Source organism: Haplochromis burtoni, unplaced genomic scaffold (assembly GCF_018398535.1).
Source record: "Haplochromis burtoni strain Fernald_Lab_line unplaced genomic scaffold, NCSU_Asbu1 Contig_15, whole genome shotgun sequence".
Classification (NCBI taxonomy): Eukaryota; Metazoa; Chordata; class Actinopteri; order Cichliformes; family Cichlidae; genus Haplochromis; species Haplochromis burtoni.
In genome coordinates, this window is record NW_024582376.1 from 2,220,986 (window position 1) to 2,238,750 (window position 17,765).

Genomic DNA, 17,765 nt, shown 5'->3' on the forward strand with positions numbered 1-17,765 from the left:
ATTCTTTATATCTTTGTGTTGTTTTCACACCTACTTTGTGTTATTTAAAAAATGTTTTAAATGTCAATGTTAATTTTATTTAAATTTTTGATTTTTTTATTTAACACATTTTATTTCACGTAAACTCAATTGGTAATGATGACAGATAAAAACATCAAAACCTATTTAGATCTACAACACCTAAAGGCAACACACACACATTGTTTTCATTGTTCTATAACTCATTTGGGCTTTTACATTGCATGTCATAGGTTGGTCTGACTTCGGCGTTCCCTGTATGTTTATATTGTTTGTGTCATTTAAAAAATTAACTGAATATTATGAATTTTGGTATATGTTCATGCAAAATGCCCAAATAATCAATCAATCAATCAATCTAGTAATCAAGCTGTATTTTGCCAAGATAATTGTTTAAAGTAAATTCATATTCATCTTCAAATGCACACAGTGGACTCAGCAAATGGTGATCAGATCATATGTGCATTATTTTTCCTGCTTTTTGTATGTAAAAACATATTTTTGCAAACACACAGCAAATTATACCCATTAAGAGTATAACAGTGTAGAATAAATTATGACATTTATTTTATGTACAGAGTACAGATATGAAATACCTTAATGGTAATAACTTGTGCTCAGAGTTTGTGTACTTTATATTTAATGTTTTATTTATTTAGTTTTCATAGTTTTATTTCTTTTATAATAATATTTGGTCTTTGTCTGGGACCAGGGTCAAGAAGTTTAAGAACAGGTGAAAAAACACCTGACACACTCAGAGATATTCAAATCTAAATAGTAAATAGGGGGGAATATGGCGACAGTGGGAGTTTCAATGTATATTTTTACTTTTATTAAAAAGTAAATGTGTACTTCATGCTGTTTTTACACAGACGAAACTGACTAAACCTAAAACTGGGTGGTTAAGCCTGATGTGGCAGCATGGTTATGTGCTCAAATTGTGGTCATAAATATTTTGTACTTGTAAATCAGAATGCGTATATTTGTGCATCTGTAGATAGGAATTTGTGTGTGCGTAAAAAAGATTTGTGTGTGTAAAAATATTTCCCCAATTACAAATTATTTTTGTTAAGGCCTGGTTATAGATACAAAGCAAAAAAATTGTTAGTTAAATTTGTGATTGTCATGACATTGACCATTCAGCTGAAAGGAAGTAAAATCGGGTCAAAGTTCGTACTTGTAAGTTAAAACTTGAGTGCAGAGTTTCACACGTATTTTTTTTGTTTGCTTTGTATCTGTAACCAGACCTTAACAAGAATTAGTAACTTGTGTAACTATTTTTACACACACAAATCTTTTTTACGCACACACAAATTCTTATCTACAGATGCACAAATATACGCATTCTGATTTACAAGTACAAAATATTTATGACCACAATTTGAGCCCATATTTTTTCTTAAATCTAGCTTCATAGACAGTGTCACATCTGTGCCTGATTTTGAGAGCAGGGTTCCATGATGTTAATTAGCCTTTATATGTTTAGTGTTTCATGTCCTCTTAAAAGTTGGTGTCTTGCAAATTTTGGAGGTTTGTTTGTGTCTCTTTTTCATCATTTTCTCTCTTTTGTAGTTGTTACATATCTTAGTGGCCATTTGAAGCCGATGTGACTTAATGTTATTGTTTTACTTCGTTTTTGTCTCTTTTCAATCGCTTCCTTTCGCCTTTGCGCTCGTTATTTATGGTAGTTGTTTTTCTCCCTCTTTCGCCGCTGGTGTCGTCATGGAACCGAGCCAGTGATGTAGTGGGCGGGCCCTAATCGGCTTCTCTCTGATTGGCCCACCATTCAGTGCTTTTCTTCCTCGTTCACGAGCCCACCGAGAGCTGTCGGCTTTTATGCTGAAGCTGCTGTTCGTGCCTTATCGTCGCTGCACTCGCCGGTAAGTACTACAGGACTGTCCTAATGTTTTTAAGTATTTTTTTTCCTGCCTGGTGCTGTCTCTCGAGTTGTCGGCAGTTGAGCAGCGTTCAAATCAGCTGCACCGGACAGATAACAGCCCGCTTATTCTCAACGTACAGCCGTGATATATCGTCATTTTCATGACTATATACGAGCCGTTTGGCCCAGTTTCAGTGTCTTCACGTTTGTTGTTGGTTATGCTGCCCCTCAGTAGTGACCCTCTGGGTGACGCAATACGCGCAGAGTATGTCCATCCCGGGCCTCTCCTATGGTTTGTTTAAGCACACTGCTTTTTGTAACGCACTTTGGCACACATCATCGGCTGGGAGGTGATCCCCGTCGATTGCACATAGGTATTTGAGTGAATAGATGCGTTTGCTGCTCCACTGGATGAAAGACATCCTTTCTATACAAGACTTAGTGCATTAGTGAAATCAGGCAGCCGCTGGCCAAAATCACAGACCTCACGTTGAATCAACAAATGCAGCACGGGACCCTGCTGATGACAATTACCCCCCCCCCCCCCCCCCCCCCCCCCCCCCCCCCCCCCCCCCCCCCCCCCCCCCCCCCCCCCCCCCCCCCCCCCCCCCCCCCCCCCCCCCCCCCCCCCCCAACTAGATTTTTTTTAATGTAATTTCCCAGCATGATGACAACGCTGTCGCAGACAAAGGAGCTCTTCAGGAGAGCTGAAGCTGTCTGCTTTGATGTGGACAGCACAGTAATCAAGGAAGAAGGCATTGATGAACTCGCCAAATTCTGTGGTGTGGGGGATGCAGTCACTGAAATGTAGGTGGATTTTAATTTTTTTTAATGGATTTGTTGTGGGTGTTTAGAACAAACAAAAATGTGTTACTTGGACGTTTCAGGACACGCAAAGCCATGGGCGGCTCAATGACCTTCAAAAAGGCCCTGACTGAGCGTCTTTCCATCATCCGATGTTCCAGAGAACAAGTCAACAAGCTGATAACAGACCACCCACCTCAGCTTACTCCAGGTGTCAGGTGAATTAATGTAGAAATAACTGACCTCTTTAGGTAGATGTTGTCCTCCACATTATAATAATAACTTATATGAATGCATGGTTGAAAACTATTGCCAAAAACAAATAGGAGTCAGCTGAAAATGCAGAAAGCAAAACCTTCAGAGTGTGAATCACAAACCAGCTGTAATGTGTGCATACAAACACAACATTTCTCACACACACAAGACAGACACAGACCCTGTGAAATACTGCTGCTGACCTTTCTTCCTGAATCACAACGTTTCCGTCCAGCTGACCAACATCAGGTCAGGTAAACAAACAAAATGTTTGCACCCGATGAAGTTCAGTTGGACGGAAATGTTGTGATTCAATAAAATAGTGGTAAACAAGTTGGTTCTGGAGTGCTGCCTTAAAAAAACCCAAACAAAATATATCTGCAGTTCTAGCGATGTGAACGACACTTGGGATCAAGAATAGAAACATTTGTCTGCTTCATCAAGTGAGCGCATGTACACTTCTGTGAGTTTGCAGTAGATTTTGTGCCACTGTAACTTTACTGCACACTCTCTTTTGGTTGCATTAGTAAGATATGCACATCCAAATGATCAGAGAAAACTTTGCACTTCCAAAAGATTTTCAAACTTTAAACACATAACCTGCTCTGGACATGGTCAATATGTTCAGCATAAGATGCTATGTTGATCTAGAGAAAGAGAGTCACCTTCCTGACACAGAAAACTCTGACTTTAAGCGCTAAGCTAGCCTAACCCATTAACCGCTCACCTCATAGTTTATCTCTCTGGCCTGACACTGAAAAATAATTGCCCTGTGCTTAAATGAACTACGTGGTGAATCAGGCCCTGAAATCTTGTATCCAACAAGAATGGAAAAGACTTTTGTCTGTCCACAGTAATCACTACTGGTTAATCAGTCCTAATAGTCTACAATCAACTAGTGCTTGAGATCACATTTGGTCACATTTTCCAGGCAACAATCTGTGAACTGAGAGCTGGATAAGCTACCACGTTCTGGTTTTACTTTGTATCCATTTTATTTTTTGATTAGTTTTTACCTTATTAAGTCATGTGTTTGGTCATATTTGTATTGGATTTCACTGAGCCACATACCGTTCTCCTTATTTCAACAGTCTGTAATTTGTTTGTGTTCAACTCCTGTAACAAAGGAAAAATTTCCCAGCATTGGGATAAATAAAGTGCATCTTGTCTTATTTCATTTTGCAGTAAAGTGGCAAAGCCGTGTCTCCTGGAAATTGTTCTTTCTTCTTCTACATTATTGCATTTTTGTAATTAAATTTTAGGAAACTTCACACGGCACAGGGCAGCAGAATAACTCTCATTGCATGTGAATGTTAAAAAAACATTTTCTTCTGAGTGTTGATGTTTTTCCATTTATCTTTGTCCAGGGAGCTCGTGGACCGTCTGCATGAGCTCAACATAAAGGTGTTCCTCATTTCAGGTGGCTTCCGCTGCATCGTTGAACACGTGGCCACTCAGCTAAACATCCCTTTGAATCACGTTTACGCCAACCGGCTCAAATTCTACTTCAACGGTAAGAGCCAGCGGCGGGCTGTTTGTGATGTTCTTCTGTTCTCACATGAGTGGAAGTCCAGGCTAAACCCTTTGAGTGGATCATTGAATATACACAACAGACCCTTAGGTTTAATCTAAGTCAGGTCTTTTGACTGGTTAAATTAAATTTAATAAAAATATCATCTTCCAGGAGAGTACGCTGGTTTTGATGAGAGTCAGCCCACAGCTGAGAGCGGAGGAAAGGGGAAGGTCATCAGCATGCTGAAGGAACAGTACGGCTATGAGACTGTGGTGATGATCGGAGATGGTGCCACTGATCTTGAGGCCTGCCCTCCAGCTGTAAGTGTTGCCGTTTGCCAGTGTAAAAAGCAATTACAGTGTGATTACAGTATTTCACCCTTTTATTTTGTCTTCAGAGCGCTTTCATTGGATTTGGCGGGAATGTCGTCAGGCCGCAGGTCAAGGAGAGGTCTTCGTGGTATGTGACGAGTTTTGGGGAGCTACTGAAAGAACTGGAGAAGATTTAAAGGTGCTCAAAGATTAGTTTATGATTTTTAACACATTATACTTGCACCTAAGGGTGTGCCACTGGTAGATTTTACCAAGTGGACGTTTTTCCTTAGACCTCAATAGATTTTTATATTAAATCAAATGTTTATACTATTGGGAGCAATCATAACTTTAATAGCTATGTTGCCCTTTTTTATACTACAAGGTACTAAAACACTACATGGAAGACAATCTTAAAAAGATTATTTTAGTGTTTTTGCAGTTTACATGAAAGCTTTTAGGTGGACTAGAACGACTCCTTTGTATTATGGCACGTGCAATGAGAAGTGAAAGTATTTTTAATCGGGTTTCTGTTCTGTAAGAGCTGTAAGCAGACCTGTCAGTGACAGTGTAGTGACTCAAGTCAGAAAAACACAGCATTAAAAGATGAGTGTCCACTTCGCTGTTTGAATGACTTTAATCTGTGTTCTTGTCCTTGTCTCTACATTGTTCCCTCTGAACAGAAGCGCCAGATCAACATGCTTCCTTTAACAATAAAAACCGTTACGGTATGAAGCAGCGTGACTGTGATCGCCTGCGTACCAAATTCACTCAGTCACTGATATGCAGAACACCTGTTTTCACTTAATAACTGATTTGTGCCTCGTTAAGATACATTGGATAAAAACGGACTTTAAAACCAGGCATGCCGTCCTGAGAAAAAGACAAAACTGTGTAAGCCATAGTTACAAACACAGCACCACTAAACATTAATGTTACCAGGAAATGTAGGGACATCCACGAAAAGCAACCAAAAGGAGTAAAACAATGATTCATAATACACATCAAATATAAAATTATGGTATCTGCATTTCACACACTTATGATTTTGAAAGAAATATAGTTTCTATTCATACAAGGGCTCTCTTTTCAGTCTGAAATGGCATGGCTTTTACATCAAAGTTTCTCAGCACACTAAAAACATGATGTACTTTAAAGTTACATTAAATAAATAAATAGCTCCTGCAGCGAGCTTCAGCAGTACTATTTTTAATCTAGCTGTTCCCACACTTTAACACCATACAGCTGCTCCTTTTGATTTTTCCTGTCAAGTAACTTTGGTTGGCTCTAACCTTGGAAATGAAATCTCTCCATGGACCAATTTTGATGTGGCACCACATTTCAGACATAAACACATCTACATATTTTAACACTCCCTCCCAAACCTGAACTCACACAGAAAATACTGCGTGTCTTAAAAGTGGCGTGGAGCCTTTCAGTAACTATTTGAACTGCAGATAAATTTCAGAGACCCGACTCGATCCAAGCGACATCCTTCAGTAATAAAACAGACGTTAACAAAAAGAGAATGGACGTTGTTTGGCAGCACTGACAAAGATTGAACCCATGATGCTGATGTAACATTCAAAGGAGGTGCCGCTCGATGTCAGCTTCCAGCTGGCTTTTCATTTTACTGCAGCGGCGAAGCCTTTGTGGGAATCATGATCCTTGAGTCCATGTGCTGAATGAGTGGGACTGGGAAAAGATGAGTTTAAAAACCTTTGAGGCTCAGAAAGTGACAAACTCAACAAAAAACTTTGTAAAGTTTTCAGTCGCACAGCTTTGAGTTTACAAAAAGACTTATTGTGCTCACCTGTGTAATACACCACCTCGTGCCAGCCTTCCTGCTGCCACACAGCATTCCTCGTGTCTTCTCGGGACTGAAGGTCCTTGTAAGCTGTAATTAACAAATCACTGCATTATAATGCTGCAGTATAAGTACATGATTTTAAGTTAAGACTTAATCTGGTAACTTTGTAATGATCAAATTAATCACAGAAGACATTTTTAGGACAGGTGCATCTGTAAAGACAAGCTAACAAATGTTTCCTCATGTTTGAGCTCCACTTTGCTCTCCACCAACTTTCAAGCTCCTGATGGCTCCACTTTTTTTTTGTTTTTACCTGCTAGTTGATAAATTTTGCTTAATTTACGGAACAGCGATTGTGCGGGTTTGCTGAGAGGCAGTTTCAGCCACTGTAAACGTGCTCCTGTGCAGTCCTCCAAAATCTCAACCACATTTGTGCTTCTCCCAGGAATGGGAGAAAACCCACTCGAAGACAAAATACAGCATGAGAAGCACAGACTGTGGCTGCAGCAGAAACTTTCAATGCTTTGAACACTCAGTTTCACTTCAGCTCTTTGCTCTCCTTGATGGATGACTGACAGACCAACAACAGCACAAGCAGGAGTAGACAGACCAGTCATACCACATATTTTGTTTGCTTCCCCCATCTGTTAACAGACAAAGTCTTGCAGGTGGAGGGAGAGTCTGAAGCTGACAATATGCTGCCACCTCTCAACCATAATTTCCTTGTTAGGCTGTGGGGTTGTGCTGATGATGTCAGGGATAGATGGTGGTCAATTTTAAGGTGATTTTTATCTAATTTCCCTGCGGATTCATTGTTCTGCGATTAATAACAAATTCAACCTGCCAGGCCACAGTTTCATGTCACTCCTCCACACATAACTCACACTTGCAACACAGACCTCTGTGCACATTTAAGTTAATGTGTATGTGTGCGAATTGCGTTTGCTGTTCCATCATATTCATCATCCAATGGGAGAAAACAGGAGGCTGGATTTACAGAGATCCTAACGTTGTCTTGTCTATGTGTGCTGAGGCAGAGTGAAGAAAGCAGGATAAACAGGTGAAATATTTTACACAGGAAAAAACCCAAACTAGATTATGTAGAACTGTAGGTCAATTCAGTTCAACTTTATTTATATAACACGATCTCCATGTCCTCCACACACAGCTGAGTTTTTCACCAACAAAAATGTCAGATGGGGAACAGTTTCCTATTTTGACCCAATCAGTAAATGTTGTATGTTAACAGGCAAGCATTTCTTCATGATGGAAGTGAGAAAAACTAATGTAGGCTACCTGTTTCTCTTTCACCCATGCACATTTTTTTTGTGCATGCAAGTTATGGAGGGTAGACACCGATGCCTCGGGGTGGGCAACAGGACTATCAAGAAAATCGCCTCATCCCTAGTGTACAGAGGGCCGTCTCTCCCTCACAGCTGTATGCTCATTCTTGAGAACAGTGAGACCGTTTTAATAGATTTGTTGTAGTTTTGGTCCGCTTTGGTCTGAGTGACGTAAATTATGTGAGAGGTGAGCGCGAAGCTCTGACTTCACATCACAACGAACCAAGTTTGCACACTCCCTTCAAGCAGACTTCAAAGCAGTTTTCACAGGAATGACTATTTGCTCATGATTAAAGCTCTCTGGAGAGCTGGGTGTACTGCAAATTGGGATGATAATTACCTCAGTTAACATTGCACACATTTATCTATCAATTACACGCCTCAGGAGACAATCTCACATTGCCTGTTTTGACCAAACAGCCCAAAAATCCAAATATATTAACTCTATAATAACAAAGAAAAGCAGAAAATCTGGAACATGACATTTCTGGTATGTATATCCAAGATAAATTACTGTTAACTGTTGTTGATTTTCTGCGAAGCAACTAATGATTTCAACATTAGCGTAATTATCTAAAGTCAGCGTGGAAGTGTTTGAACGTACCCCAGAGGTGATGGACCATATAGAGGTTTCCAATCTGTGAGAAAAACCCTCCCACAGCTTCTCTGTTCTGCTGGCGGTATCGAACGGCTCTGGCCCTGCAGACAAAAGCACCTTTGGTCACAGCACAGGCCAAAAAAAACACAAAGGCTTCATCTGGCTTAACACCAGACCACCACAAACACACACATGAAATATTTAACCAGCATTCAAAGGATTTCAACATCATCCCCGAATACCTCCTGATTAATCCACACGACTGGATTTTCTCAGCTAAAGCAGGATGGCAACCTGCTCCTTTAGCTGCGATTATAACTTCCAACATCACATCCGACCGCGAGACGTGACATCATCATGACTTACTGTACGCATGTTTATGAATCTAAAGACTGGCCAAGTCTTCGTGAAACGAGTGAGGAGAATGTTTTGAATCTATTACATTTTCCTCCCAAAGCAAACATAAACATATTCAAACCATAATCACTGTCTGGATAGAAAACTATGAAGCTCGAGTTTCATCAAACTGGTGAAATACGAAGCAGAAGTTTAAACCTTTAACCGCACAAATTATATTAAATAGCTTTACTGGCATTATCTGCAGGACTTTGGAGGTTTATTTTAAAAAAAGCTGGTTAAAGTGTGAATGAATACAAACATTAAGAAAAAAGAAAAAAAAAAAAAGCTGTCACAGTGTGTTTTTTTTGCATTAAGGCTGATTTCCTAGCCATGATTACTGAAAAGCACAGGGAACAGGGGGAGATCAATCAATCATGTGTGCTTTTCTAGGAAAAGGCAAAGCATAAAGCTTCAAAGCAGAAAATCTTACGTCTAACTTAATAATCAAATAATACCTGTAATAATATTTACATATAAAACTGCACACAGACTAAGTTTGCAGGATAATGACAACTTTTCTTCTGAATATGTAATCCCAACCACTAATAACTAAAAGAAATAAAACTATGGTCAGACAGAAGAAATTTATCTGGAAAGCAAAGGCTTGTGCAGAAAGCTCACATCCTCAATTTAATCCATCACAATCTTCGCTGCTGCACCTACTGATAAATGCTGATCTGCTGGCTCTGTGAGTCCACGCAGCGGCTCTTTCCAGGCTCACATTACTCAACTATTATATACACGTTTGTAGTGTACACACTGTTACACTAGCATTTGATTCTTGGCTTGAGGGAATGACAGCATAGCTTCAAATGTGGGGGCGTCTCTGTGGAATAGCTCTTATTAATGACAGTGTGATGAGGGAGCTTTCATGTAGTACAACTGTTCTGTAAGTACAGTTCAGTGAATCAAGTGAATTCAGGCTGCCTTACCAGTAATTACCCCACTCGATCATGGTTCCTGGCTGCGAGAGAGAAAACACAATATTCTTTATTAGATTTAAGCATATATATGTAATGGAGAACTTTCGAACTTCTTTCCAAAGTAAATATATTAATGTAAAAAAGAAAAAAAAATGGCAAAGAGGTAGTAACACAGGTATTTTGTCAATGCGAACAACTACACCCGAGAGAGCGCCTTCAATCATTCTCTGGTGCATAAGACGACAAACGCCCTGCTGTTTCAAAGATGCAATCTCAGCCCGTGATGAGGGGATAATAGCGAGCATTCATCACATGTCACAGAGGGGTGCTGGTCTAGAGACAGTTTGATTTTTTTCAATTATAAAAAGCATGACTTAATCCGCGGTGGATGGCGTGGTTTCGATTAAGCGTTTCTGCACGTTAGTGATCATCCCGTGATGGTTAGCACAACACTCGGGATGATCCTGAGTGTCGTGCTAACAGCTTGAGGGGAAAGAAGTAATTTAAGTCCACAGAAGGATGTCAGGATGGAGATCATCAGTTTTAAATGGGAAACATGAGGTAAGAAAAGGTTGGATAGTTTAACAGCCAAGCCCGAGCTGCTGCAGTGAGATGTGACAGCAGATAAACAATTGTGTTTTTACCAGAGAGTCTTTAAAGTCTGTCCATGGACAAAAGGTGTGATCATGAAGAGTGAATACTATCTGTCACCTTTTTTTTTTTAATAATAAATATAACCATGTAAGTTTAGGGAAGCTCTTCTAGTGCTGTGAACGGCTGCACAATTTCCTTAAGTGTAAACTAGGGAGCAATCACTTGAATACAAACTGACAGACAGGCAAAGTTTTAAAGTGTAATAAATGCAGAAAATGAGTAAAGAAAACCACCAGAATGAGACATTTGTTAAACTAGCAACTTGCTGATTTCATACACTGATAGTGCGTTTAGCTTTTAAGGCATCATTGTTAAACTTGGTGTAAGAAATCCTCACTGAATACAGTCATCTGTTTCAGTGTTTCTGTTTCAGTTGCATTTATGTGGCCCATTTTGGAGCTGTAGAACACATTCTGGAAATCAGACTTTAACACACCGAGCCCAGTCCTGACAACAACACAGGCTGCAGCTCAACCACTCACCCTGAGCTGGTAGGTCCTGAGCTCGTATACGTTTGGTCCCGTTCGGGGTACTGGCTCGTTCCAGAAGCTGAACTCCAGGAGGAGCTGATTCCTGCGGGACAACAGCATCTTTCCTCGCTCCTTCCTGTAGGCTGTGAATTCCTGGCAATGGACAGACATTAATCAGTGAGCTTACTCAGACTTATAATCCCCCGAGTAAAGCAAAGGGCCGTGTAGCAGTACCTTGTTCTGCCTGAGCTTGTTCATCACCTCAGTAAGAGCTGGGTATCCACCTCTGTAACGCCACAGATGCACTGGGGAGACAATTTGTCACAATTACAACATCACATCAAGTACAAACAGAAGGATCATCACGTAGCAGAGTAAAGATATCCAGATGTCCGGCTTTTAACGTCTGACATAACTACATCCATTTGTGGTTAGTGTAAATAAATACTGGGAGGGAAATTACTGTGGTGTAAACACTGCAACAAAAAAAATAAACACCTCCTGATCATTAGCTTGCAAGACAGCTAATGATTGATGCTGTACTTGCACGTGAATATGCGGTGTAACACGCATGCTGATTGCAACTGTGCGGATCGCAGCGCTGTTATACCGCAGATGTCTGTGTGTGTTGATATTAGTAATCCTACCAGCCTGGTCTTGTTCTCCATACCAGGTATTCCAGGTTCCCACCAGCTCACAGGGGTAGTACTTATCAGCGTGGATGGAGGGCAACACATCCTCACTGTGGCAAACGAAAAGCCAAATAATTAAATGCAGTACGACCAGCGGTCCACATGACATTTAATTTGAAACTGCATGTGTTGTGCTTAAAGTCCATGGGTTCCAGTCATCTTAGGTATGAGCAGGTCTGGTTTGTGGAGGACAGAAGTCATACCAGCCCATACATCATCTTACAGGAATAGACTGGATTATTTTTACACGAAGTGTCCAGTCCTTGATCCTCCTCCCACTTATGGTAAAGCTTCCTCTGCACTAAAGATTCACAACATCAAATGACAAAACACTCACCAGAGTTTGTTGTATGCATCCAGGCACTCTGGCTTGACGTTATGGACTGAAACAAAAGTTTAAATGAGAAAAAAAGTCTCATTACTAAAGGTCAAAATGTTGTTAATGTAATGCGGGGACCCTAAAGGCAACTTACACTGAATCTTATAGAGGTTACTCTCCTCATTTTTGGTCAGTAGGGTGGAGTGTGCATCTTTTCTGGGATCAACTTTCCTCACAAACAGTGACTTGAACCAGCTGTCCTCTCTATTTCTGCAGCTGGAAGTTGCAAACCCCCTGCAAACACAGGCCACCATGAAAAAGAAACACATGGACACTGCAACGACTTCGGAATGACTGACTTCCTAGTCTATATGTACATGCACAGCCACGTAGTATCTGTTTTTAGGGGCTTTGGTGCGGTTGTTCAGTTGAAAATGTCAGACCCTCTGATGCACACGGTGATCAGTGCACCTGCATGCTATCTGTAAGTCATGCAATTTTTACAAGGTAGCAATATAAACTGTCAAATTGACCTTGAGCGTTTTAGATGCTTACTGTCAAACGTTGACAGAAACTATTGCTCTTTTGAGTTTCCCAACAGTGACAGAAGCGTTAGTCTTAAATTTCACGTACTAAATAAACGCACATAAGCTGAAGCTCCTGGTTAAGTTCAAGCTGAAAGGCCACAGTGGGCTGGCTAGCAGTCACCGGGCTAGCTTTACCGGGCTACTCGTAGCCACCAACAGATCCCCACTGAAAACACTACACAGCTAACACAGGAAGCTACAGAGATGACTGTTGAACATTCACGATGAAGACTGCCCCACCTGCCCCACACCGCGAGCTGTCCGGCCGAGTGGGCCCCGCTTTTAGCCCGACCCAAACCACCGCTGACTCTCTGAAGGACTCCAGTCGCCATCTTCAACTGTGCTAATGCTCCGCGGAGCAGTGGCTGGTACCGCGCCTCACCACCAGGTGGCAGCAGAGCAGCACATCCACACATTCCCTCTATGTGTGTCTGCAGGGACCAGAACATGCTGGGCACTGAGCATACTGAGGAATGCAAAGGATACCCGGATCAACTAATTACAGACCCCTGGGTACAAATCTTTGAGAGGCTCCAGCAAACTTTGATTTTTCATAAAGATTTCGACATATGTGTGCAAAATGATTTCTAATCATTAAGGAGAGGACTGTGTCTCACTGGGAAATAAAAAAAAAAGACCATTATAACTTCCTTAGGTGTTAAAAGGCTTAACAAATGAAAAAAAACAACAACAACATTCCTTTGGAAATTGTCAGGTACAAGGACTGGACTGAAAATGAGTGAAAACGCAGCCAATGTCCAAAAAACAAAACAAACAAAAAACCTGAAGAACTATTGCTCAAGACCACTTTAAAGATTACAGGAAAGTCTGGCTCCTTGCAAGTAAAACAGGAGTCTCTCAGGAGGAGTATTGTATCAGTGCTTCCCATTTTTATGCTGCATGGATGGGCCACCAAGTGTGGACCCCTGGGCTCTTACCCAGAATGCCCATTGGATAATCCAGCCCACAGAGATATGAACTTGCAGACAGTAAACGTAAACTTATAAAGTTTTATATGGTAATAGTATTTATTGACAATGAGTATGTTTGCATGTACATTAGTATTTGACTTTTTCAATTTATGGGGTTATTGATTTACTGCTTTCTTTAGATTGTACACTGATAGGAGTATTGAGTGGTATTTAATTGATCATATTTTAATAGATTATATTTTTTGTACCTCGCCCCACTGTCAGGTCACACTTCATACATGAACATGTTTACATGTGGACTCAAATCCAAGTTTTGATTCTTTCCCTGGTTTCGATCATGTTGTGGTTATTATATTTAGGTCCACATGAAGTAGGTGTGATACAGATGTGCAGATCAGGTCATAACTGCTGTATGTGTGAGCATCCTGACTTTGTCATAAGGCTAGTATGCCTTTAAAATTATATCATATCTAGCAGTTTTGGTACATCCCATGTGTAACACCAGGACACTAAAACTGAAGACACTGAATTCAATTCAAACATCAGTTCATTTTATTATATTTTAAAGACATTCTGAGGCATTTGAAGCAAAAGAGAATAAAACAAAATAACAATTAGCTTGCTGTTAGCTATCCTGAATACTCAGGATAGGGCAAACACAGGTGTAGTTCATTTATTTGTTGGTAATTCATAAAGCTAATAAACCATAACTCTGGGGTTAAAAACAAATCTGAACGCAGTCATTATCTAGATGATCACCTGTACCAAGGTTCACTGTTGGTCCCATGCACTGATTGCTCACTGTGTGTCTGCTGTGGATCATAGCCAGCAGTAAAACTATCTTCTGTTGACATCCTCTGAAAAAAAAATGGGGCCCTCAGGTAGATATGGGATCCATGGAGATCGTGATGGATGTGAATCCCTCTCTTCTGTAGGACCTAATACAGAGTATAGTACAATAGCCTTTAGTTTAATAGGTTCACCTATGTGAAAATCTTTCAGCAGCATAAGTGATGATAACACAAAAATAAATCTTTCTTTAAAATGCATTTTTGGTGGAATATCTAAAATACACAAATCACTGCCTAGCAAACTAAAACTGTTTGAGAGAGGAAAAAAAAATCAGCATGTGGTGATGACATATGGCACAAAACATACAACACTTTCTGAACAGTTGTATTGATATTTGAGTTACTGTTGCCTTCCTATCAGCTTGTAATTCTCCTCTGACCTCTGGTATGGTATGAGTCTGAAATACTCTGCCCAGCCCGTCTGGCACTGACAACAATGCCGCCTTCAAAGTAACTTAAATCACTTTTCTTCCTCATTCTGATGCTCTGCTTGAATTTCAGCAGGTGATCTTGATCGTGCCTTCATGTCTAAATGCACTGGGTTGTAACCCCCGATTACATATGAATTAATAAGCAGTTGAACATTTGGATAGTAAAAGGTGTTAAAAAAGGGTCTTATCAGAATGATTACATACTTCACAAAACTTACTACACTTTCTGAACAGGTGGGGGCTCTACAGTCCAAGTCATAACCCACCAGCTACTACCCAGACCACTGTCCAGAGACAGATCAACAAAATCTGTCTGTAACTCTGCTGCACTCATCTATAAAATCAAAAGAGAATTGCATCTTTAGAATTTTAGGCATCCATCCTTTCACTGCTTTAACCATCTCCTCTCCACTTTCACCTTCAGATGAGTCAGAGTTGGACTCCAGCTGGAGGATGAAGCGCTATCTTCACACACATAGTGCACGATCATTTCCAGAGCCTCGTGTGCACTGTAAAGTCTTGCCATCACCAAAATGACTGCCCCTGCACTACTGCTCACACTTCTAACCATGGCTGCAGTGCAGCTGCATGAACGTCTTGAGCAAGAACCAGAATAAAGTCCAAGTTTGTTTTGGTTCTTGCTGCAGAGATATCACACAAATACACTCATACACATGTGCACACGCTCACACACCATTATCCAACATCAATAGTAGGAAACATTTGCCATATCAGCAGAAAACAGAAAAAAGGGTGAAATTTTGGTGCATGCTTTGAATGGTTAAAAAATAGCGTCACCTGGTGGACAAATGTAAAAATTAAAAATCGAAGGCAAGGAGTCCAAAATAAAGTCTTAACATAAAGGAATGCATGTGCCGATAAATGTGGGATCAAAAGATTATTTTTTAATTATTTTTAATGGGTTTGTTTTTTCAGCATTAGGATAAAATGTGGGGGTTTGTGTAGCTTAGCCATTTAAAGCTAATTTCAGGAACTAAGACAACAATTCTAAAATTAAAATATGAGATATATTCATTCAGCACAGCCAAAGCATGAAAGCATGAAAAAAAAAATGCCAAAAATATCCCCAGGATATTAAGGGTTAAATACTAAATGTACATATGTAGTTGACGAGGGACTGACTGATATTTTGTATGTTGCAAGACTGCGTCACAACTGCAGGAATTCAGAACAGTTGTGATTGATTTATTATTTGAAAGAGCGACTATATAGCTAACAAAGACCATATTGCTAAAGCCCACTTGGCTTTCGGAGAAAGACTACTTACCACCAGTGGAATTCAGAAACTATGGAGGGATTTGTTTTAAGTTCAAAGACATGAATCATGTGGGAGTGTTTTCCTCATGAAACATTTTTGAATAGCAAAGGGCAAAATATGGATATGTCTGGGAATTCAAAGACTGATTATATCCAGTTAAATTCTGTGCTTTTACTCTGGAAATTTGTCAAGGTGGTTGATTCTCACTTAATTTTCAGCTGGTGATTTTTTTTATTTGGTTGTTTATTTTAAATAAAAGGACTCCCCTCGCCTTTCATCACAAACATTAATGTGAATTAAAAATTAAAAGTGGGGCTTCACATCAGCGCAGTACAACTTCCGTAATGTCAGTGTTAATCTGAATGGATGTGAAGTAGTTTCCCAAGGGCAAATTTTATTAATGGAAGAAGTGAGATCATCTCAGTTTTACTGCAGCTCTACATATACCACGATCCACTACACGTGTAGTAAAAGGTATTTCATGGGGTCTTATCACAACGTTGACTAAGAATTGATAAACTTTGATTTTTTTGTTGTATTTCTATTAGAATATGCATATTTCTAATATATTTCCAAAACTTTTAAAGCACAAAATAAACTTGTGGCGCTTTCAGGGTTATAGTCATAAATGGTCCTATAAGAGCGCAGCCTTTACTTTATTATGTGATCCAGCTTGACAACGTACATGTAAAATGCCATTAAACCATCACAGGCCTGTCATATTGTGTTGTATTGTACAGAAGTTATGAGATGTCTGACAAACACTGGCAATGTTACCAGCTGTTTAAAATAACAATCATGGTTTTGATTTTTGGAGTTCGAAGAAGGTCAAGAAAACGACTGAGTCTACAGTAATATACCATCCATCCATTTATTCCCAACCTTTCTCAGTTGTCATACAGTGAAAGGTCAACAGCCCATCACAAGGCTAATGCATCACACTTGTTGCCCATTTAAACCCTGCAGTTACCCTAACAGGCCTGTCTTTAAACTGTGGGATGAAACCAGAGTAGATGGAGAAATCCCGCACAGGCAACAGGAAGAGCGTGCAGGCTCCACACAGACAGACCTCAGCCTGCTGTGATACAACAGTGCTAACCAGCGCATCACCGTGCTGCTTATAGTCTGTCATTTATGATGCTTGCACCTGAGTGAAGATAAGTGTAATTTTGCAATTGAGCCCCTGGACAATATAACGCTCTGCCTGAGAGTAAGCATAACAAATTTCTTACTTTATTTAAATGTAACTAAATTTCACGCTTCACAGACTTCTACTTTCCTTCTATTAATCCTTTATTATTTTTCATGTCATAATAAATAAGCGTCTCCAACCAAAACCGAATAGCTGGCTTATCTTTTCTTTGATCGTTTTTGGTCATTACAGCACCGTGCTGTAGGATTAGGTGCTTTCCTGCAGCACAACAATGAGCTGCAATAGTTAGAATTCAATTTTAGATGCAATTAATTTCTCTCAAGCACGACTCTGAGAAGAACAGCTGTGAAAACAGCTGATATGAATCCTTCACTAATGCACCAGAAAATCATGGAGTCCATTTATCAAGAAGTTTAGAAATATTTTTTAAAAAAAAAACAAAAAAAAAAAACACCTCACCCTATCCTCTCGTGAACATCATGTTTAGAGTGAATCTTTAGAAAACTGAATACCTCCAAGCCATATCATCTGACTGGCTGTCTTT

At 40.0% G+C, this 17,765-nt stretch overlaps 2 protein-coding genes across 2 annotated transcripts; one reads left to right on the forward strand and one right to left on the reverse strand.

Moving 5' to 3' along the window:
• The first annotated feature begins 1,783 nt into the window (after window positions 1-1,783).
• Window positions 1,784-5,402, forward strand: psph (phosphoserine phosphatase). The gene is made up of 6 exons (XM_005915878.3): window positions 1,784-1,898; window positions 2,561-2,704; window positions 2,785-2,919; window positions 4,324-4,469; window positions 4,641-4,789; window positions 4,867-5,402. The coding sequence occupies exons 1-6, from the start codon at window positions 1,855-1,857 to the stop codon at window positions 4,975-4,977; spliced, it is 729 nt and encodes a 242-aa protein (XP_005915940.1). The 5' UTR covers window positions 1,784-1,854; the 3' UTR covers window positions 4,978-5,402.
• Window positions 5,399-13,049, reverse strand: LOC102291788 (protein NipSnap homolog 2). The gene is made up of 10 exons (XM_005915879.3): window positions 12,816-13,049; window positions 12,143-12,282; window positions 12,007-12,052; window positions 11,625-11,719; window positions 11,212-11,282; window positions 10,990-11,130; window positions 9,863-9,894; window positions 8,538-8,632; window positions 6,594-6,677; window positions 5,399-6,475 (listed from the first exon to the last, which is right to left on the reverse strand). The coding sequence occupies exons 1-10, from the start codon at window positions 13,022-13,024 to the stop codon at window positions 6,411-6,413; spliced, it is 978 nt and encodes a 325-aa protein (XP_005915941.1). The 5' UTR covers window positions 13,025-13,049; the 3' UTR covers window positions 5,399-6,410.
• Window positions 13,050-17,765: the final 4,716 nt, after the last annotated feature.